General features: G+C 42.7%; 1 protein-coding gene across 2 annotated transcripts; it reads left to right on the top strand.

The window, feature by feature from the left end:
• The first annotated feature begins 345 nt into the window (after positions 1-345).
• Positions 346-23,465, top strand: lrrc52 (leucine rich repeat containing 52). Of its 2 annotated transcripts, XM_014216810.2 has the most exons (3): positions 346-541; positions 785-1,777; positions 22,648-23,465. In XM_014216810.2, exons 2-3 carry the CDS (start codon positions 1,129-1,131, stop codon positions 22,974-22,976), a joined length of 978 nt encoding a protein of 325 aa, XP_014072285.1. In that variant the 5' UTR covers positions 346-541; positions 785-1,128; the 3' UTR covers positions 22,977-23,465. The 2 variants fall into 2 exon arrangements, with proteins under 2 accessions (XP_014072285.1, XP_014072284.1); XM_014216809.2 differs by having other exon boundaries at positions 346-1,777.
• The last annotated feature ends 343 nt before the right edge of the window (positions 23,466-23,808 follow it).

Genomic DNA, 23,808 nt, shown 5'->3' on the forward strand with positions numbered 1-23,808 from the left:
AACACCTGCATTTTGGAGCTGCCTTACTCAAGGAATCAAAAAAGAGACCGTGTTTGTATGCGGCTTTATTAACTCAGTGATATATATATTTTTTACATTGTTTTCAAACTGATATGTGACTCATATTAATGCCAAAATAACATGCAAATCAGGCAAGCTACCCCCCAAAAAATTACAAAATATATATATTATTATATTTGTTATTTCTATTTTGATAAAAATGTGGGCTCGAGGAGCCCCACCTACCCTGAATGACGGGTCGCCACTGCATGACTCCCCCAGTGATTTTACCCATGTGCCTCTACTGAACACCTGGTGACGTCACTAAGTTGTGTGGCAGCGAATCACACACACAGTCTGACTAAGAGACTGCTGACACACACACTGCAGAACCCTCCCACCCAGCTGCAAAAAGAGAGAGCAGAGCAGCGAACACACACACACATGCAGCCAGACCAGCCGAGCAGGCAAATGAGGGATGGACGCACTTCCATTCGCGCTCCGGAATAACGGATTAGCAAGTGACATCGCAGAACATACGGTGATTATTAAACTATTACAAATCCATTAAAACAGGCAGTATTACACACCACTCTCTTTAGTAGGAAGCGGAGGAATCACTTCCTGAATTTCACCATCCAGCAGTTTGGAAACTATAAACGAACAATGCATTCCTCCGCCGACAACTAACTTCAAATGAAGACATACCGAGGCAATAACAGAAAAGAGTGACAGAGACTCTCTTTTATCTCATCTTTCTCTTCTCTCTCTTCTCACCTTTCAGGAGAACCTGATAAGCCTCAGCGATTCTCACCACGCGATTAGCGCGTCCGTCAGTAGGGTCACCTTCGTAATTAACACGGGCGTCTTGTGGACGTGCGTGTGAGTGAGCTAGAGACCGTTATCCATTTGGCGCGAGAGAGGAAGAAAGAGAGTCTGGATATAACCACTATCCAACCCTCCAGACAGCAGCAGAAGCCGCAACCTGAGTCGGTTCTCCAGAGTAGCCGTCTAGCCGCACCCCCAGTCCCGCAGCCACATGCAGGATGCCCGGGGGGGAGTGCTGGTCCTGGGGTGTCCTCCTGGTCCTACTCAGCCCGAGTTCATGACGCCCAGGGCTGCTTCATCATGCGTCTCCTACCCGCTCCAAGCGCTCAATCTCTCCGGCTACTCTTTCTCTTTATCTTCGTGATGGGGGTGGCCCCTTCCCCAGCTCTTACAGCAGGCTGCCCTGACAGGTGTGTGTGTGACGACCAGCTGGTGGTCCAGTGTGCCGGGCAGGAGCTCACCCTCTTCCCCAACGACCTCCCTCTAGCTACCCGCCAACTCATCATCTCCAACAACCGCATCGGAGAACTTCCAGCATTGCAACTCAACTACCTGTCTGATCTAGTCTACCTGGACGTCAGCAACAACACCCTGATGGAGATCTCCGAGTCCACCTTCGGGAATCTCCGGAAGCTGGCCTACCTTGACCTGTCCTTCAATACACTGACCCAGATCGAGGACCGGACGTTTGGACCGTTGTCTAGCCTTGTGATGCTACGGCTAACAGACAACCCGGGGCTAAGTGAGATCCACCCGGACGCGTTCTCAGAGAACATGGCTCTGCAGGTGCTGGATGTGAGCAGGAACAACCTGACGACGCTGAACATCAGCTCTCTGATCGCCCTGCCCTCTCTGCGCTCCCTGGGGCTCAGTGGAAACCCCTGGAGGTGTGACTGCGAGACGGAAGACCTCTGCCTCTGGGTCCAAATAGAAGGATTCAAGTTCCAAGGTGAGAATGCGGATGGAGAGGTCAGGGGGGCTTTGTGTGTACGAGTGTCTGTGAACCACTGTACAGAAAGCAGGATTCAAGTTTGGGGATTTAAGTGGTTCTGTTTGTTTATAGAATATGGGTGACCTGTGCCAGTGTCTTGCTCATGTGCTCCTATAAATGTCACTTTATTAGCCTACTGTCTTTAATTCAGCTGCAATAAATGTCTAGCTTGACAGATGTTCAGAGAAAGTGCAGTCCTAACACTCAGGTGGTGTAGATGGATAGTTATTAGACCTATAGCTTAAACTGTTGACCTGCACCGTGTGTTTTGTTGTTGTACCATTCTGGCGAGTAAACAGGCAGTTGTCCTCTGCTGGGACGTAGAGCCAGAGATGCTCTAAGGTCTTATCACTGCTTATCGTCACATCAACTAATTTAGCTAATTTGATGGTGGGCGCTCAATCAATAGTCCGTGACTGACAGCCTGCTCGGGGACGCCAGCACTGTTTTCACAACACACACACACACACACACACACACACACACACACACACACACACACACACACACACACACACACACACACACACACACACACACAGAGAGAGCCTGAGCCAGGGTGAATAACGTCACAGGAGCACAGGGACCCCGATAATGGATTGGAAGTCTCAATGACCAGAGGACTTCCACACCCCATATACAGACTCTCACTCGCTCACTCTCCCACTTTACTCTATCACTCCCTCCCTCTCTCTCTCCCTCCTCTTTCCTCTCTCCCTCCCTCTCTCTCTCCCTCACTCTCCTCTCTCTATTTCTCACACCCTCTCCTCTCTCCCTCTCTCCCTCTCCTCCCCAGTCTTTCCCTCTCTCCCTAACCTCCACCTGTCCTTCACATCACAACAATGCCTCTCCCAAAACTCTGCAGATATGCAGATGTTTTCATTCTCAATGTCTATTGAATTTCCACACTATCTATGCCAAGAGCAGGACTGAGAGGAGGCCTACAACGGCATCATCGCTTCTCCTGTCAGTTAGCCTCCTCTCAGAATAGGAGCCTACTGATTTAGGTCTACTAAAGAGAATAGAACATGTATAATAGCCCTACTCACTGGAGGATAGTAGTCTAATTACTGGCACACAGATCAGTGGAGCATCCCACCATTCATCTACTATGTGACAATACCACTGTAGCCTTCATGTTGAGCATTTTGGTACAGGGACTTGTCGGTGTTCCAGGTTCAAGCCTGGCTGTACATCTGAAAGGCCAGGGTAGAGGTACTGACTACGTCCACTATCAGTGTCAGCGCAACTCTCTATCTGTATCTGTGCCATTGGTCCTCTCCTCCACATCTCTCATCACTCCTCTCTCGTCGTTCTTCTTTAACCATTCACGCTCCATGCAGCTGCATCAGGTCCTGGTTACAGGGAGTTACTGGTACTTTGAACTTGACCAGACACCATGCAGAGAAAGAAGGGATGAGATATTGTTTTTATGTACAGTAATGTTGAGATGAAGCATCTCTCCCTTCTCTCTCTCCCGTAGTATGGGATTACATGGATGTCTATTGATATTGCAGCCATATCCATGTACACTAACCAGAGTGACAGTCGGAGGAGAGGGAATGGGGTCAGGAGAAGAGGGTGCGTGTGTGTGTTTGTTAGGGGTTGGTGTATGCGACTGTGTGTCTTCGTTGTTTAAGATGTCTCATGTTATGACTGCAGGGCTTAGAGTGTAATGTAAAGAGATTCCTGGTGTCTTTAGCTCGTCCTGTGAGTGTGTGTGTGTGCGCGTGCGTGCGTGTGTGCGTGTGTGTGTGTTCCACCTGGGCTCCCCATCTTCTAGCACGATTAATCAGAGCCCATTCAGAATTTGTCCCTTCCCCCCTCCTCCCCCCTCCTTCCCTCCTCCCCTCCCCCCATCTCACTACTGTATGCTATGAAAGGGATTCATCACGCTAGCATAGCAGATGAGAAGTAGCTAGCCCATTGTGCAGTGACGTCACCTTCCCTGAGACCTGAAGCCTCGGCCAACCAAGAACATGGTTAGCACGCTGCTTGGGGAGTATGTTGTGTTTTTGTGAATGAGGGTTCACGTTGCGGATTGGCCGTACAGGGATAGACTCGTGCTACACTTGCTGAATGGAGAAGGCTCCCCTACAAACTTTATTTTGTGTGTGTGAGCGTGCAAGTACGCGCACGTCTGTTCTTTGGTGAAAAAAGTACCCAATTGTCATAATTGAGTAAAAGTAAAGATACCTTAATTAATCGAAAATTACTCAAGTAAAAGTGAAAGTCACCCAGAAAAAAACTACTTGAGTAAAAGTCTAAAAGTATTTGGTTTTAAATATACTTAAGTATAGAAAGTAAATGTAACTGCAAAAATATACTTTAGTATCAAAAGTAAAAGTATAAATCATTTCATATTCCTTATAATAAGCAAATCAGACGGCTCAATTTGGCTGAAATGTGAAAAGTACATTATTTTCTTTAGGAATTTAGTAAAGTAAAAGTAGTCAACAATATAAATAGTAAAGTACAGATACCCCCCCAAAAATGACTTAAGCAGTACTTGAAAGTATTTTTACTTACTTTACACCACTGCGTGTGTGTACAGAATGTGTCACCTGTGTCAGTGTTAACATGTATTGACACAACCAGCCAACAAAGTCACAGAGTGTCAATGGGGAGAGAGAGAGAGAGACCGTAAATCCATTCATTATGATCAGCAGTCAATGATACCTTGAACAACTACTTACATTGTTCCATCTGGTTAATAACCTTTGGATTCCCTGCACTGTTCAATATTTTATTCTTTAGAGTCTAAGACGTTGGTTGCTAAGCTGACATATGGAATTGTTTAAGATGATCATACTATGGATCATTTAGCTAATAGGTTTGGAATTTTAGGACCCTTTTAGGTATAAAAAAAATATCTAGATTTTGGTCTTTACTACTAAAGCCCATAGAAACGCATTGAATAACGGCAGGTAGCCTGGCGGGTAGGAGCGTTGGGCCAGTAACTGAGACATTGCTGGATCGAGTCCCGAGCTGACAAGGTAAAAATCTGTCGTACTGCCCCTGAGAAAGGCAGTTAACCCACTGTTCCCCGGGCGCCGAAGACGTGGATGTCGATTAAGGCAGCCCCCCGCACCTCTCTGATTCAGAGGGGTTGTTTTAAATGTAGAAGACACATTTCTGTTGAATACATTCAGTTGTACAACTGACTAGATATCCCCTTTCCTCTAACACATTCATTAATGGCAAAAAGGACAGTTAAAAAAATAAATCCTAAGAAAAAAGTTTTTTAGGCATCTGTCCTAAATCCAGGAGATATAAAACAACTCAGGAAATATATATACACTACCGTTCAAAAGTTTGGGGTCACTTAGAAATGTCCTTGTTTTTGAAAGAAAAGCAATTTATTTTTCTCCATTAAAATAATAATCAAATTGATCAGAAATACAGTGTAGACATTGCTTATGTTGTAAATGACTATTGTAGCTGGAGATTTTTAATGGAATCTCTACATAGGCTGACAGAGGCCCATTATCAGCAACCATCACTCCTGTGTTCCAACGTCAACAGTGAAGAGGCGACTCCGGGATGCTGGCCTTCCAGGCAGAGTTCCTCTGTCCAGTGTCTGTGTTCTTAATCTTTTCTTTTTATTGGCCAGTCTGAGATATGGCTTTTTCTTTGCAACTATGCCTAGAAAGCCAGCATCCCGGAGTCACCTCTTCACTGTTGATGTTGAGACTGGTGTTTTCGGGTACTATTTAATGAAGCTGCCAGTTGAGGACTTGTGAGGCGTCTGTTTCTCAAACTAGACACTCTAATGTACTTGTCCTCTTGCTCAGTTGTGCACCGGGGCCTCCCACTCCTCTTTCTTTCTATGTGAATGGAGTAGTGCACAGCATTGTACGAGATCTTCAGTTTCTTGGCAGTTTCTCGCATGGAATAGGCTTCCTTTCTCAGAACAAGAATAGACTGAGTTTCAGAAGAAAGTTCTTTGTTTCTGGCCATTTTGAGCCTGTAATCGAACCCACAAATGCTGATGCTCAAGATACTGAACTAGTCTAAAGAAGGCCAGTTTTATTTCTTCTTTAATTAGTATGGGCTATGTGGGACGCTAGCGGGACACAGCCAGTGAAATAGCAGGGCGGGAAATTCAAAATAGCAAGAATTTCATAATTCAAATTTCTCAAACATACAACTATTTTACACCATTTTAAAGATACACGTCTCCTTAACCCAACCACGTTGTCCGATTTCAAAAAGGCTTTATGGCGAAAGCAAAACATTAGATTATGTTTGGACAGTGCCTAAAGCAAGAACAGGCGTCACAAAAACCAGAAATACAGCTGAAATTAAGCACTAACCTTTGATGGTCTTCATCAGATGGCACTCATAGGACTTCATGTTATACAGTACATGTATGTTTTGCTCGATAAAGTTCATATTTATATCCAAAAAAACCATTTTACATTGGCCTGTAATGTTCAGAAATTATTTTCCTCCGAAAACTTCCGGTGATGAGCACATCAATTTACAGAAATACTCATCATAAACGTTGATAAAATATTAAACTGTTATTCAAAGAATTATAGATAAACATCTCCATTATAGATAAACAACCGCTGTGACAGATTTAAAAAAAGCTTCACGGGGAAAGCACACTTTGCAGTAATCTGAGTACAGCGCTCAGAAAACAACAGCAGGCAATACAGATACCCGCCATTTTGGAGTCATCTAAAATCATAAATGGCATTATAAATATTCACTTACCTTTGATGATGTTCATCAGAATGCACTCCTAGGAATCCCAGGTCCACAATAAATGTTGTTTTGTTCGATAAAGTCCATCATTTATGTCCTTTTTGTTCGCGCGTTCAGTAAGCTACTCCAAATGTAGGAAGCGCGCAGAAACTTTCACGATGAAAAGTCAAAAAAAGTTATATTTACGTTCGTAGAAACATGTCAAACGATGTATAGCATCAATCTTTAGGGCCTTTTTAACATGAAACTTCAATAATATTCCAACCGGACGATTCCAATGTCTTGAAAAATGTAATGGAACACAGCTAACTCTCACGTGAATGCGCGCCAATGAACTCATGTCCACTCCTGAGTCAACAACTTCCAACTTCCTTTGTTCGCTCTCTGTTCACCATAGAAGCCTCAAACAACTTTCTAAAGATTGTTGACATCTAGTGGAAGCCTTAGGAAGTGCAAAATGAACCCTATGTCACTGTATACTGAATAGGCCCAGTCTTGAAAAACTACAAACCACTTCCTGTTTGGATTTTTTCTCAGGTTTTTGCCTGCCATATGAGTTCTGTTATACTCACAGACATCATTCAAACAGTTTTAGAAACTTCAGAGTGTTTTCTATCCAAAATAATATGCATATCCTACGTTCTGAGCCCAAGTAGTAGGCAGTTTAATTTGGGCATGTCATTCATCCGAATTTCCAAATACTGCCCCCTGTCACTAAAAAGTTAATCAGGACAACAGTTTTCAGCTGTGCTAACATAATTCCAAAAGTGTTTTCTAATGATCAATTAGTCTTTTAAAATTATAAACTTGGATTAGCTAACACAACGTGCCATTGGAACACAGGAGTGATGGTTGCTGATAATGGGCCTCTGTACGCCTATGTAAATATTCCATTAAAAACCAGCCGTTTCCAGCTACAATAGTAATTTACAACATTAACAATGTCTACACTGTATTTCTGATAAATTTTGTTATTTTACTGAATTTCTTTTTGGATTTTCTTTCAAAAACAAGGACATTTCTAAGTGACCCCAAACTTTTGAACGGTATTGTACATATGACAGCTTTGCACACTCTTGGCATTCTCTCAACCAGCTTCACCTGGAATGCTTTTCCAACAGTCTTGGAGTTGCTACATATGCTGAGCACTTGTTGGCTGCTTTTCCTTCACTCTGCGGTCCAACGCATCCCAAACCATCTCAATTGGGTTGAGGTCGGGTGATTGTGGAGGCCAGGTCATCTTATGCAGCACTTCATCACTCTCCTTCTTGGTCAAATAGCCATTACACAGCCTGGAGGTGTGTTGGATCATTATCCTGTTGGAAAAACAAATGATAGTCCCACTAAGCCCAAACCAGATGGGATGGTGTATCGCTGCAGAATGCTGTGGTAGCCATGCTGGTTAAGTGTGCCTTGAATTCTAAATAAATCACAGACAGTGTCACCAGCAAAGCGCCATCACACCACCACCTCCATGCTTCACGGTGGGAACCACACAGTCCTGATTCATGCAGTCCCCTCTGAACAGTTGATGCTGATATGTGTCTGTTACTTGAACTCTGCGACGCATTTATTTCACTGGAATTTCTGAGGCTGGTAACTCTGATGAACTTATCCTCTGCAGCAGAGGTAACTCTGGGTCTTCCTTTCCTGCGGTGGTCCTCCATGAGAGCCAGTTTCATCATAGCTCTTGATGGTTTTTGCAACTTTTACCTGAAGAAACTTTCAAAGTTCTTCAAATGTTCCGTATTGACTGATGTCTTAAAGTAATGATGGACTGTCGCTTCTCTTTGCTTATTTGAGATGTTCTTGACATAATATGGACTTGGTCTTTTACCAAATAGGGCTATATTCTGTATACCACCCCTACCTTGTCACAACACAATTGATTGGCTCAAACGCATTAAGAAGGAAAGCAATTCCACAAATGAACTTTTAACAAGGCACACAGTTAATTAAAATGCATTCCAGGTGACTACCTCATGAAGCTGGTTGAGAGAATGCAAATAGTGTGCAAAGCTGTCATCAAGGCAAAGGGTGGCTACTTTGAATAATCTTTAACACTTTTTTGGTTACTACATGATTCCATATGTGTTATTTCATAGTTTTGATGTCTTCACTGTTATTCTACAATGTAGAAAATATTAAAAATAAAAACCCTAGTAGGCATGTCCAAACTTTTGACTGGTACTGTGTATATATTTATTTTTACACATATTTAGCCCCTTTTTTTGGGTAGGCACAAAACTATCTTCATACATCCATTAGTTTTTTTTAACCGGTACTGGTTACTTTCAGACAAGTCTCGTGACACTTGTGGGGGTCGTAGAGCAAAACGGAAAACACAATTTTTGTGAGTGTCTCCCCTTTATATACAGTGGTCATAATAGTTGTAGGTCAAACCGTTCAGACGTTTTCGTGAGAAGACCAATTTTGGGGGATGTCTCATGGTCTTACAAACACCGCTCTAGCTCTGTCACCTTTCACCGCAGATGCGGAAGTGCGACACTGGCGGATGCAGTGGATTGAGACGCATATCTCTAGCTTAAACTGACAAATTGTTATCAGGATTTTTTAAATGTAACTTAGAATGATGCACCCATTGCGTCAATCGGCTCTAGGGGGTTGGTTGCTATGTGTTTTGATTATGGCATTATTGTGTGTGTTTGCTCTAACATTCTAAAAGCAGGGCAGGGTCGAAGGTTAGCTGTGTAACGCAAGTGTATAAGACAGAGGCATGGGTTTGTGTGTGAGAGAGAGCGAGAGAGATGAACAATGAAATAGAAAATGATAGACAGATATAGAGATGAGAAAGAGAAGACCGACCGAGAGAACAAACAAGGGAGAGAGAGTAAGAGAGCTGTTGCCATCTGACCTTCACTTTCTTCTCATCCTTCAACGCAGGAAGGAGGGATCACCGTGAAAGGATGGCGGGAAGGATGAGGCATTGAAATTATGGTGATCTGATTAATACCATAGTAGAGTGTGTGTGTGTGTGCGCGCGCGTTAAGGAATTATTCAGCCTAATTGATGTGATGAAGAAAGGTCAACTATTCTTAGTCTCTCTCTCTCTCTCTCTCTCTCTCTCTCTCTCTCTCTCTCTCTCTCTCTCTCTCTCTCTCTCTCTCTCTCTTATATATATATATATATATATATATATATATATATATATATAGCTGTCTTTCTTCATACGTCTAAAGAGATGCTGATTTTATTTTTTTTTACCAAACAATAGAAGTGCTTGAAGTGGAATGAAAAAGTGTCCGGTACTCATTTTAATCATGTTTTACAGCCAGTGTTCTATAAGAGTTGCTACTGGTGAGCACCAGTCCCATTCAACGACAGAAATGTTGTTTTTAGCCATTTTTCTAAAAGAAGATCTGTCTTCTTACTTCAGTTCAGCTATATGACATTTGTTTGGAGGGCAAAAGGGCCTTTTCTCAGAATAAGCAATCAAGAGCATAACCACATCAGTGGCTCTCTCACACACATGCAGTAGTACACAAACACACACAAACAAGCATTCATCCACGAGCACACAGTACAGCTACTCACACACATCCATCCATAATTCTAAGCAATTTGTTCTGCATCGATGAGGTTGGGAGGAAAGATTAAAAACAGAAAGATAAAAGTAGAATCCTCCTCCATAGGATTACCATATGTACACACACAAACGGCACACACACACACACGGTCATAATTAGGGTGTTATAAATAGCTGTGTTTACAGTCGGAGCAGGAGTCTGCCTTCCAGGTTAATACCTCACAACCCATATCAGCTCTCTCTCTCTGTGTGTGTGTGTGTGTGGTACTTGAGTACGCTATGAAGTGGTGGAACTTAGTCTGTTATCTGACTTCATTGCTGCTTTCTCTGAGTCGGGACAGATGAGGGAGAGAGTGTCAGTTATTATGTTTCAGGAACATCATTCCTTCAGCACTCCAGTGAAATGTAAATGTTCTTGTATTTAGCTCTGCTGTGTGTAATAACTCGTCTGGAATGCAGCCGGTGATTCGGCACAGTGCAGCCCAGCTCTGCTTTCACACAGCAGCTCTAGGTGTTCAAGCCAATGTGTGCGTACTGTGTGTGTGCCCACAAACACAATTTATGCTTGTATGTTAGTGTTTGTGTCTGTGTTACTAGCTTGCTTGTTTGTATGATGAGTGTGTCTGTTCACACATAGAGGCTCTTTGGTTTTAGTGCTCAGTGAGTGTCCATTCGGTTGGTCTAGTCCAACCGAACTGCTGCGACTGTCACTGCTCACTCTGTCAAGGTCACACACACAGTAATGGAAGGAGATCATGGTTAACCATCTAAAACTGCTAAATCGAGTGTGTGTGTGTGATCCTGAGTCATAGCTGCTCAGTGTAGACTCAGCAGTATTGACATTACTCTACTCTGCAGCATACACACCCATTTAGCTTTTAGCATACTGTAGTCTGCTACAATACTCAGATGTTCCAAACCGGCCGTCAGAACTGGAAAAAGGTGGCACACTGACATTCAATTGTATTTCATAAGAGGTGCTGCTACTAAAGCAGTAGGCTATTTGAGGTTATTGTTCTCAATAGCAATCAGCACCAACCCACTCTAACATTAATGGTCAGACAGTCCAGTGTTGACAGTACTTAGACCTCACCAGAACCAATTACCCTTTCTAACTCACCAGTAGACCACGATATGCTGGTTGTGACTTTAACTGTTGTTAACTTGGGGTCAGACTTCAGGTTGGGGGTCAGAGGTCAGGGATCAAGATAATCTGAGACAGTATGAGAGGTGATCAGTCTTGTTATTTTCCTATTATGTATGGAGCCAAGCAGTATTGAGCCTGTAGTATCAGTATGGGACTTCAGCTTGTAGGTTTATTCAGGGTCATGTTATGTAACCTTATACATCTCTCCCTATTAGTCCAGTTACTGCTGCTCTGTACTGTGGAGCCAGGAGTTCATTTAACAAGCATGTTAATGACTACTTTACCCTAGATTATGGAGGGAGGGGGGGAGTGGAGGGGGGAGAGAGAGCGAGTATGCGTGCATGTATCACTGTTTTTGGATAATAATCTTGTTTGCTATATTTTGAAGATGAATTATTGCTCCAAAATTCAAACAATATGACCTCATTACCAGTTCAACACAAACAGACTGTCTGTTGCACTGAACACGAGCCACTCTCAGATGGAGGTCAGCAGCAAGGTATCAACCCAGGGAAATAGAAAACAAAGATCAGCACTGCTCTTATTTCTCCTACTATTTACTGACCTGCTCCCTGGACACACACACGTGCAAACACGCTTGCACGCACATATTCACGCACACACACACACACACACACACACACACACACACACACACACACACACACACACACACACACACACACAGCCCTGGGACCAAATCAGATCCTCAAAAGGTTCTACAGCTGCACCATCGAGAGCATCCTGACTGGTTGCATCACTGCCTGGAATGGCAACTGGCATTCCAGGCAACTGCTCGGCCTCCGACCGCAAGACACTACACTTTTTAATAACTCTACCCACATGTACATATTACCTCAATAACCTCGACAAACCGGTACCCGCACATTGTCTCTGTACCGGTACTCCCAGTATATAGCCTCGCTATTGTTATTTTACTGCTGCTCTTTAATTATTTGTTACTTTGTCTTATTTTCTTTTGTATTTTTCTTAACTGCATTGTTGGTTAAGGGCTTGTGAGTAAGCATTTCACTAAGGTTTGATTTGATTTGACTGGTCATTTGAAAGTGGCATACTTCACAGGGCCAGTATAGTATGACAGTGACACTACTGTCCAGTGGTTAATAGTAATAATAGCCATTCCATCAAACATTCCAAGAACATTAGCTACGATTCCCATTAAGTTCTAGATAGATAAAACCCTAACATTAGAATGATAACATCCCATCTTTTTTTATGTTTTAAATGAAATATCCTTGGAATGTTCTCCTAACATTCACAGAAATGTTGTGCACAACTGTAACAACCACCGCAGAACATTCCCCAAAAGTTGTCATTAGGTTTCCAGGTAATGTAATAAAACAATGTACCACTAATGTTTCCCCAGCAAACTAAAATTGTTTCTGTGAAAGTTCCCACAACATCCAGTCTTGCTGATTATTATACAATGCTTGTATAAAACTTTCACACGATGTTGCAAGAACGTTCCCGGAACACATTTTGGCTGTACATTAAAGGTTCCCAGAATGTTTAATTAGGTTGTGGGAACAGTCTGGTGGGAACATTGTGGGCACATCACAAAAGATGTGTTCCCAAAACACAAAAGAACTGTCCAGTTGTGTGGATGATTATCCAGTTGAATGTAACTAAATGTAATCTACGTAATCCCCAAAAGTACTTATTTATCATGAGAGGGTCATAAACAATAACTAGTAATGCTGAAAGGAAGGTTACAATCTCACCTTTCTGATAAAAATAGTAAAAAATTACTGAGGTGTAGTCACTTTTGAGAACACAATCTCAAGCCCGCAGTAGAAATATATTTTATGATGTATTTCCTAGTCAACAAAACTGTATGAAATGACTTAAATGCTTTCTAAATATAGTATATTCAAGTTATTCAAATTATAAAATGACTAACTATAAGATTTCACCTTCCTTATGAACTCAACAAAAAGAAAAGTCATTTTATTCAGGACCCTGTCTTTCAAAGATAATTCGTAAAAATCCAAACATCTTCACAGATCTTCATTGTAAAGGGTTTAAACACTGTTTCCCATGCTTGTTCCATGAACCATAAACAATTAATGGGCATGCAGCTGTAGAACGGTCGTTAAGACACTAACAGTTTACAGACGGTAGACAATTAAGGTCACAGTTATGAAAACTTAGGACACTAAAGAGGCCTTTCTACTGACTCTGAAAAACACCGAAAGATGCCCAGGGTCCCTGCTCATCTGCGTGAATGTGCCTTAGGCATGCTGCAAGGAGGCATGAGGACTGCAGATGTGGCCAGGGCAATAAATTGCAATGTCCGTACTGATCATCCTCGGAGTGGCAGACCACGTGTAACAACACTTGCACAGGATCGGTACATCCCAACAAGACACCTGCGGGACAGGTACAGGATGGCAACAACAACTGCCCGAGTTACACTACGAATGCACAATCCCTCCATCAGTGCTCAGACTGTCCGCAATAGGCTGAGAGAGGCTGGACTGAGGGCTTGTAGGCCTGTTGTAAGGCAGGTCCTCACCAGACATCACAGGCAACAGCGTCGCCTATGGGCACAAACCCACCATCGCTGGACCAGACAGGACTGGCAAAAAGTGCTCTTCACTGAGGAGTCGCGGTTTTGTCTCACCAGGGGGGATGGTCGGATTCGCGTTTATCGTCGAAGGAATGAGCGTTACACCGAGGTCTGTACTCTGGAGAAGGATCGAGGTGGAGGGACCGACATGGTCTGGGGCGGTGTGTCACAGTATCATCGGACTGAGCTTGTTGAGATTGCCTGCAATGACAAAGCTGTGTGTTACAGGGAAGACATCCTCCTCCCTCGTGGTACCCTTCCTGCAGGCTCATCCTGACATGACCCTCCAGCATGACAATGCCACCAGCCATACTACTCATTCTGTGCCTGATTTCCTGCAAGACAGGAATGTCAGTGTTCTGCCATGGCCAGCGAAGAGCCCGGATCTCAATCCCATTGAGCACGTCTGGGACCTGTTGGATCGGAGGGTAAGGGCTAGGGCCATTCCCCCCCCAGAAATGTCCGGGAACTTGCAGGTGCCTTGGTGGAAGAGTGGAGTAACATCTCACAGCAAATCTGGTGCAGTCCATGAGGAGGAGATGCACTGCAGTACTTAATGCAGCTGGTGGCCACACCAGGTACTGACTGTTACATTTGATTTTGACCCCCCCTTTGTTCAGGGACACATTATTCCATTTCTGTTGGAATAATGTTCATTTGTTCAGTTTCTCAGTTGTTGAATCTTATGTTCATACAAATATTTACACTTTAAGTTTGCTGAAAATAAACGCAGTTGACAGTGAGAGTATGTTTATTTTTTTGCTGAGTCTATTTGTATGTTTATGGTTAGAGAAAATATGCATATTTGCTAAAGATCTCTCTTGATCAAAATGGCTGCCCCATTGCTTTGAACGTCTCAGAGCTATAGCTTGGCTTCCTGAAATCATTAGGAACTCGCATTTCATCTCATATATATCTATCTAGAATCTCAAATTCTTCAAATCTATTCTTAAAATTTGTTTTACACTTTTTTGGTTACTACATGATTCCATATATGTTATTTCATAGTTTTGATGTCTTCACTATTATTCAGCAACGTAGAAAATATAAAAAATAATGAAAGACCATTGAAAGAGTAGCTGTTCTAAAACTTTTGACTGGTATGGTATATATTTTAAAACAATGTTTATTTTTGGGTGCAAAAAACATTGACCTAATGTTACAAGAACATTCCCAGAACACATTTCGTCTGTTCTTTAAATGTTTCCAGAATGTTTCATTAGGTTGTGGGAACAGTCTGCTGGGAACATTGTGGGGACATCGCAAAAGATATGTGTCCAAAACACAAAAACTGTTCAGTTGTGCGGATGATTATACAATGTTAATTTTAGGGTGCAAAAAGCATTCAACTGTGTTATAAGAACGTTCACTGAAGAAATGTTTCAGTTAATAAAAGTTCAGAAAACATTTCTTTAGGTTGTGGGAATATTGTTGGGATATGACAGGAGATTGTGCTGACGTTCAGATAATGTTTGTATCAGGGTGCACAAAACATTCCTTTGATGTTGCAAGAATATTGACAGAACTGAGTTCAAAGGTTCCCAGAACATTTAATTAGGTTGTGGGAACAATGTGGGTGCATTACAAGAGAGGTTCCCAAAACACAATATAGGCTCAGTTGTGATAACATTAATACAATGTTTAAGTTAGGTTGCATAGGACATTACCTTAATGTTGTAAGAATGTTGACAGAACACCTAGTCTAAGTTCTTTAAAGGTTCCCAGAACATTTCATTAAATTATGGGAGTTGTCTTGGTTGTTGCAAGAATATTCTTGTGATATTCATAAAGGTTGCACTGAACATTCCCACAATGTTGCCCAATGTTCTGATGACGTTCATAGCCAATTTGTTTTATGTTTAACATAAGATTCCATTGATGTTCACGCAATATACATTTTACCTTGTCTTAGAGGTCCTCAGAATATTTGAAAGAAAATGTCATGTTATTGAAGTTTTACCTACTAATACCACAATATTCTCAGCATGCAAATTTGTAGCTCGTTAAAGCAAATTGGAATACATCCCTAATATGTGTCTCGCCACATTGAACTGCAATTCACATTTGAGGACTATTGTAGGCCCACTACAAGGTGATATAGACACACAGCATTTTCATTTAATTTACAGGACATTTTGAACAGCATTTAATCATACAAACGCAACCATATATTTTTTTAAATACTTTAGACAGTTGAAGTCGAAGTTTACATAGACCTTAGCCAAATACATTAAACTCAGTTTTTCACAATTCCTGACATTTAATCCTTGTAAAAATTCCCTGTCTTAGGTCAGGTAGGATCACCACTTTATTTTAAGATTGAGAAATATCAGAATAATAATAGAGATTGATTTATTTCAGCTTTTATTTCTTTCATCACATTCCCAATGGGTCAGAAGTTTACATACACTAAATTAGTATTTGGTAGCATTGGCTTTAAATTGTTTAACTTGGGTCAAACGCTTCAGGTAGCCTTCCACAAGCTTCCCACAATAAGTTGGGTGAATGTTGTCCCATTCCTCCTGACAGAGCTGGTGTAACGGAGTCAGGTTTGTAGGCCTCCTTGCTCGCACAAGCTTTTTCAGTTCTGCCCACATATTTTCTATTGGATTGAGGTCAGGCCTTTGTGATGGCCACTCCAATACCTTGACTTTGTTGTCCTCAAGCCATTTTGCCACAACTTTGGAAGTATGCTTGGGGTCATTGTCCATTTGGAAGACACATTTGCGACCAAGCTTTAACTTCCTGACTGATATCTGGAGATGTTGCTTCAATATATCAACATCATTTTCCCCCTCATGATGCCATCTATTTTGTGAAGTGCACCAGTCCCTCCTGCACCAAAGCACTCCCACAACATTATCCTGCCACCCTCGTGCTTCACGGTTGGGATGGTGTTCTTCGGCTTGCAAGCCTCCCCCTTTTTCCTCCAAACATAACAATGGTCAATATGGCCAAGCTGTCACAAGCGTCATAGTGAAGAGACCAAGGCGCAGCGTGGATAGTGCTCATTCTTAATTTATTTTATGAGAACACTTAAACAGCAAAATAACAACGACCAACAGTTCCGTCAGGTAAAACAACTAAACAGAAAATAACCACCAACAAAACCCAAAGGAAAACAGGCTGCCTAAGTATTGTTTCCAATCAGAGACAACGAAAGACACCTGCCTCTGATTGGAAACCATACTCGGCCAAACATGGAAAATGAAGTATAGAAAATGAAAACTAGAACAAATTCCCCTTGAACCAAAAACCCCCAAAACACACAAAACAACCCCCCTGCCACGCCCTGACCATTCTACTATGACAAATGACCCTTTTCACTGGTCAGGACGTGACGCAAGCAGTTCTATTTTTGTTTCATCAGACCAGAGGACATTTCTCCAAAAAGTACAATCTTTGTGCAGTTGCAAACCGTAGTCTGGCTTTTTTTATGCCGGTTTTAGAGCAGTGGCTTCTTCCTTGCTGAGCGGACTTTCAGGTTATGTCGATATAGGACTCTTTACTGTGGATATAGATACTTTTGTACCTGTTTCCTCCAGCCTCTTCAAAAGATCCTTTGCTGTTGTTCTGGGATTGATTTGCACTTTTCGCACCAAAGTACATTAATCTCTAGGAGACAGAATGCGTCTCTTTCCTGAGCGGTATGATGGATGCGTGGTCCCATATCAAGCGTCTCAAAGTAGGGATTATATCGGGTGCATAAAAAAAAGTGGAACAGTCCATTTTTAAAGTTTTTCTTTTTTTTATGTTAGTCTAAATTCTGCATGCTATTTGGTTAACAACACTGAACAAAAATATAAACGCAACATGTAAAGTGTTGGTCCCATGTTTCGTGAGCTGAAATAAAAGATCCCAGAAATGTTCCATACGCACAAATATCTTATTTCTCTAAAATGTTGTGCACATTTTACATCCCTGTTCGTGAGCATTTCTCATTCCCCCCCCCCCCCCTAAAAGATTTAGATGCACTATTGTAAAGTGGTTGTTCCACTGGATATCGTAAGGTGAATGCACCAATTTGTAAGTCGCTCTGGATAAGGACGTCTGCTAAATGACTTAAATGTAAATATAGATACAAACGACAATATCAAGTACATCTCACCTGCCCAGACCCACTAGCACATCCCCATCTCCAGCTCCCACATCACCTTCCGCCACATGGCCTGAAACTGCACCGTTTGTTTTCTCTCCATAGCTCAAGCACTTGAAATATTGAAATAATAAATCATTCGATTTTTCCATTGTGTTAATGATGACAGATTGATTAATTTCCACATTTTTAATATAAGTTTTTTCAAGATGAGTGAAGAGGAGAATCATCCAACCCATCGGGTATATCCTTACATTATGTCTGATGTATAATACATTCTATATTATACATTAGTTTATACTGGACTAAGCTTACATTTTCTTTAACTGTAATTTCGTTAGTTATGTTCCAACATTCCCTCCATCTTGTGCTAATATCAGTTATTTTTAAGTTGTGGTTCCAATAGTTCATATTTTTTTCTAAGAGATTGTCAGTTGGATATGCTCTCTGCAAGGTTTTCTATATCTTACCTATCATATGAACATCCTTTTCGGACTCAAATAGGACTTCCTCAAGGTTGCTCTGATGTCAAAAAGATTTCACATCTAAATGTCATGATATGGAACTTTTAAGTTGCATTTATTTGAGAATATCTACATTGGTCAGTCCAAAATTACTTTTTAATTCTGTCATGGAAATAAATGTATTTCCTGTTACCAAGTCATTTACGGTTTCTATGCCTTCAGTTTTCCATGTGGTCCAATTTATAGGTGAATTCTGAAAGCTATCCAATGATTGTTCCATAAAGTTGTGTTTTTCAGAAATTATTTTGGATCTTGTAGAATACATTTCATTTTCTTCCATATTGTTATAGTGAAATGTGTTCTAGGAACATTCTTGTAACATCAGGTAAAATAAACATTGTAGAATAATCTGCAAAACTGGACAGTTTTTGTGTTTTGGGAACATACTGTATCCTTTGCGATGTCCCCAGAATGTTCTCACCAGACTGTTCCCACAACCTAATGAAACATTCTGGGAGCCTTTAAAGAACAGATTAAATGGGTTCTAGGAATGTTCTTGCAACATCAGCACCTCTAAACAGTTTTTGTGTTATGAGAACATTTTCTGAGACCTAACGAATGTTCTAAGAACTTTCACAGAACCAATTATGGTTTGCTAGATGAGTCATGTTAATAATGATACTACAGGGCTGAGGGGACAGGTGGCTCCTCTTGGATTGTATAGATAAAACATGTATGTAGATTGGTGTACAATTCAGTCTTTGTATGTGAGTTACTAATTAACACTGCTTCTACTTCTACTCAGGGTCAGCCATCCAACCATACAATGGTAATGATGATTAATAGTATAGTCCAGTCCTGTCACAGCTTTCCAGTAGGGTATGAGTAAATTGAGGCTCTGGAAAGATGACTCTCTCTCTCTAACCTGTGCTGTGGTTTTCAGTGGTGTGAAGATAGAAGAGGAGTCTGACAGTCACTCTAACTGGTGTTGTGTTTTAGCAGTAGTATGGAGTAGCTGAAAGCCTCTTCAGTGTGGGAGCTGTTGTATAAGTCAGTCTCCTCATGGTTGTGTTATAAAGAGAGATACTGACAGTGAAGCACCCACAGTGGTTTGGTTCATTCTCTACGTGGGCAGAGATTGACAGAGAGAGCTAGAGAGGGAGACAGACAGACAGAACTAGACAGACAGACAGACAGATAGACAGAAATAGACAGACAGACAGAACTAGACAAACAGACAGACAGAACTAGACAGACAGACAGACAGAACTAGACAGACAGACAGACAGAACTAGACAGACAGACAGACAGAACTAGACAGACAGACAGACAGAACTAGACAGACAGACAGACAGACAGAACTAGACAGACAGACAGACAGACAGAACTAGACAGACAGACAGAACCAGACAGACAGACAGACAGAACTAGACAGACAGACAGAACTAGACAGACAGAGAGATCTAGACAGAAAGAGAGAGAGATGAAGAGACAAAGAAAAACAGACAGAGGGAGATAGACTGAAACAGACAGTGGACCATCCATTCTGGGGCGTCTGTTTGTAATGAAGATGAGATGGGCCGGTTGAGTGGTGGCTGTTATGTGATGTGGGGGTAAGGGGGCACAGTAATCCCATCTCCCCTAGGGCTGAAGCAGGCGTGTGTGTGCATGCAAGAGATGATGGGTTGTCAACCGGACACGGCCCCTCACAGATTATGACAGAGTGACGCGAGGGAGAGCCATGTGACCTAATACACACTGGAGAGAGCGAGAGAGATGGCGAGAAGAGGGGAGGGAGGGAGAAGGAGAAAGTGAAAGGGGCTGAGATGAGGGAGATCCATAAAGAGCCGGTGTGAGTGCAGGTTTTTGCTCCAGCCCTGCAATGAATGTTACCGTTCCATTACTATGTCAATCATCTGATCGGTTCACAATCAATAACAAGTTGCGGAATGACAAAGGACCAAAACCATACCGTGAGCTGCAACTACTAATCTTGGACATTTGCTCCGGGCCAATTGAGCTGAGTTGGTCTACGTCGTATTTGTCTGTGTGGTGTGCCGGGGCAAGGTAAGGCCTAAGCACATCCTGCCTAATCAGAATAAGAACTTGCATAATGTTGCCTAGCTAACTCAGCGTCATCATGTGCCAGTCTATTTCTGCCCAGACAGGGAAAGCTTAGGTTACAATCCGTGTCTGATCTGCTTTGTCGGATCCTGACCTGCATTAACCTCAGAGCACGTCCCTGACACATACATGCACAGACGTACTATACACACACACACACACACACACACACACACACACACACACACCTGTCCAACCAGAGATATTAGACACCTGTCCTCAGCTACAACCTCATGGCCTTGTTGGATATAGGATGCATTTAGGTTGGATATGATAGATGTCCTTGATTAACCATTTAAATATATCTGGTTTATATGGAAGAGCTGATTGTTAATTTACACTATAATACATGCTACATGACTACTGAGGGCTACAGATATGACACTGTTAGTGACGTGATGGGGGTCAACTCTACAGTTTGTCTCTCTCTCTTCTCCTCTCCCATACTCAGCCAGGTCAAACGTGATACAAGTCAGAATTCGACGTCCATCCATGTCTGAGGACGTTGGGAGAGGACATGGAAACTGGCCACAAGGGGCAACAGTGAGCGCTGTTATCCTTAAGTGGGGGTGGGGGACATAAGCATCTGCCTCTGATTCCAAAGGTTGTGAGTTTGAATCCAGCAATACAAAGTTGTTTTTGATATTTTAGTTTTTAGCCTATCCCAAACCTTCTGCCCAGACAGGGAAAGCTGAGGTTACCCTCCATGTCTGATCTGACCTGCTTAACCTTAAGAATTTGGAGTTTATGCCTAAACTTAACATTAAACATTTTGAGATTTGACATTTGGAACAGCTTCTAAATTTGACATTTGAGAAAAATGGATCAACGTCTAATTCTGACGTAAGACTATGAGAGCTGGTAGCACGTACTATCCCTCCATCTGAAATACTGGCCCAGCTAATATCTGTCCATCTCTCTTTCTGTCTCTCTTTCTCTCTCTTTCTCTCCATCATTCACCCCCTCCTGAAGACCTCTGTCGTTATTGGAAGAGGAGTGCAATGTAATTAACATCATTAACAGTATGAATCCATCAGTGCCCCGTTCACAGCCAGCCAGGGGGGAGGGAGGGAGGGGGGAGGGAGGGAGGGAGGGGGAGGGAGGGAGGGAGGGAGGGAGGGGGGGATTGAGAGAGAGATGAAATTATGAGGCAGTGCATATCCAGTTCTCTCTAGATATCCAGTCTTCCTCATCTGACACCTTCCCACTCTCTCCCTCCCCTCTCTGGGAGGATCAGCCAGTGACAGAGGTGACCCAGTCTGTAGGGTCTCCTCTCTCCTCACACATCATTGTCTGTAATGGTTTGATTGGCAATGGCAATGGCAGTAGCCTCTTAGCCTCTTAACTTGTGATGAGCAGTAGGATGAAGTCAATTATACACACTGATTTAAGGTCAGAAAAAAAATTTAATGACGAGAGAGAGAGAGAGAGAGAGAGAACAAGTTAAAGAGCAAGAGAGAACTGGTGTTTAATTTGTCTCTGCTCATTTTCATCTTTTTTAATTAGAAGCCAGCTGTTAACAGATGCCAAGAGAAGGAAAACAACACTATCTGTCCTTGGAGATGTCTTGTGTTTCTATGAAGCCTGGTCGTGTGTGTGTGTGTGTGTGCTGAGCATTCTAATATGTCTGTGTCCTAGATGTGTCCCAGACCTGCATTACCCTGAGGAAATCTATAGTGTCTACAGATCATTTATCACTAAGGTTATTACAGCTTTGTGTGAGTGAGTATGCTGCATTGTGGTCATTTCTATTATTTCTCCCTCTCTCTCCCTTCTACGTCCAACCAGCTCTCACAGTCTCACTTCAGAATTAGACGTACATCCATGTTACTCAAACTTCAAATGTCGTAGTGGTTAAGTTTAGGCATTAACTCTGAATGGTTAAGGTAAACTTTAAGGTTTGGGATAGGCTTAAAACAGCTTTCTATCCCTGAATTCGAACTTGCATCCGCCATCCCTGTCCACAACGCCCTAGCAAAACCAAAACCTACTTGAAGGTAACAGTGCTCACTGTTGCTCCTATTGGCCAGGGGCACTAGGGAAGGAGGGATTTTCTTCCGACGAGGGTCAGACAGCTAAATCTCTCTTTTCTCTCCTTCTCTCTAGATGGCTAACTCTTTCTTTCTTGTCTCTCTCCCTCTCTGTAGACGAGGGCCAGACAGTGTGCCAGGGGCCTCCAGAGCTGTCTGGGCAACGGCTGGCTGAAGTGGGCATGCAGCTGAGGGCAGACTGCCACCAGGGCCTGGGCTACTGGGACTACCTGTTCTTCATCGCTATCGGCTTCGTCATCTTCAGCGCCGGCACCGTGTCGGCATGGGTGATGGGTGTCCTCATGGTGCTGTACGAGAGATACAACAAGAGGAAGGGGGAGGACATGGACAGTGATGACGAGGAGGAGAGACATATGGGGGGAGGGATGATGGGGGGAGGGAATCAGGGGAATGGGGATGTTAATAAGCCTGGCATGCAGGTGTGATTGAGTTATGAGGAGGAGGGGGAGAGGAAGAGGGGATGGGACTCTGAACGCCGGAAGAGCAGAGGCAGAAGAGGAAGAAGAGAGGATACATTAGGAAGAGTGATGGAAGGACACTGAAGAAAAGAAGAAGAATGGAGTAATTTGAATAAAGGACACTGGGACCTTGGACTCTGTAGAAAGACAGTCCTGTTCTGACTGGGTGTCTCTGAGTGGGAGAAAACAGGACAGACATTTTACCCCGTGTGTGTGTGTGTGTGTGTGTGTGTGTGTGTGTGTGTGTGTGTGTGTGTGTGTGTGTGTGCCCGTGTGAGAGAGAGCAATAAGGGGAAATAGACCTTCCACTTCAGGACTACAGAGTGACTTCTGAACTATTAAGAGCAATAAGCCCCCCACTGTTACATCACACACTCATCACAGATGCTAAGAGCTGGTTTCTCTGGTAAATCAAAAAGACCCTGGAATCGTGAATAAACCCGTACACACACAGTTTGTAAGTCTACAGTATGTTAATATTCTAGTTCTGCCCAGAGTTAGCTACGGTAACTGGGTCAGAACCATTACACAACATCCCTCTCACCAGGGGGAACAAGTGATTCATAGGTCTAGACAAACCCTGCCCCTCCTCTGTCTCCCCCCCTCTCTCCCTTCTGTCCACCTAAAACTCTTTAGCACAGAGCATACACATGAGAGTAGTGTGTGTGTGAGCCAGGTTATTTCCAGTGTAGTTGATGAGAACAGCAGTGTGTGTGTGAGCCAGGTTATTTCCAGTGTAGTTGATGAGAGCAGCAGTGTGTGTGTGAGCCAGGTTATTTCCAGTGTAGTTGATGAGAGC

Source organism: Salmo salar, chromosome ssa10, assembly GCF_905237065.1.
Source record: "Salmo salar chromosome ssa10, Ssal_v3.1, whole genome shotgun sequence".
NCBI lineage: Eukaryota > Metazoa > Chordata > Actinopteri > Salmoniformes > Salmonidae > Salmo > Salmo salar.

Coding starts and splice junctions, on each gene's coding strand:
- lrrc52 (XM_014216809.2), top strand. CDS start 1,129: ATGCGTCTCCTACCCGCTCCAAGCGCTCAATCTCTCCGGCTACTCTTT. Junction 1,778..22,647: donor AGAAGGATTCAAGTTCCAAG/GTGAGAATGCGG, acceptor CCCTCTCTGTAG/ACGAGGGCCAGACAGTGTGC.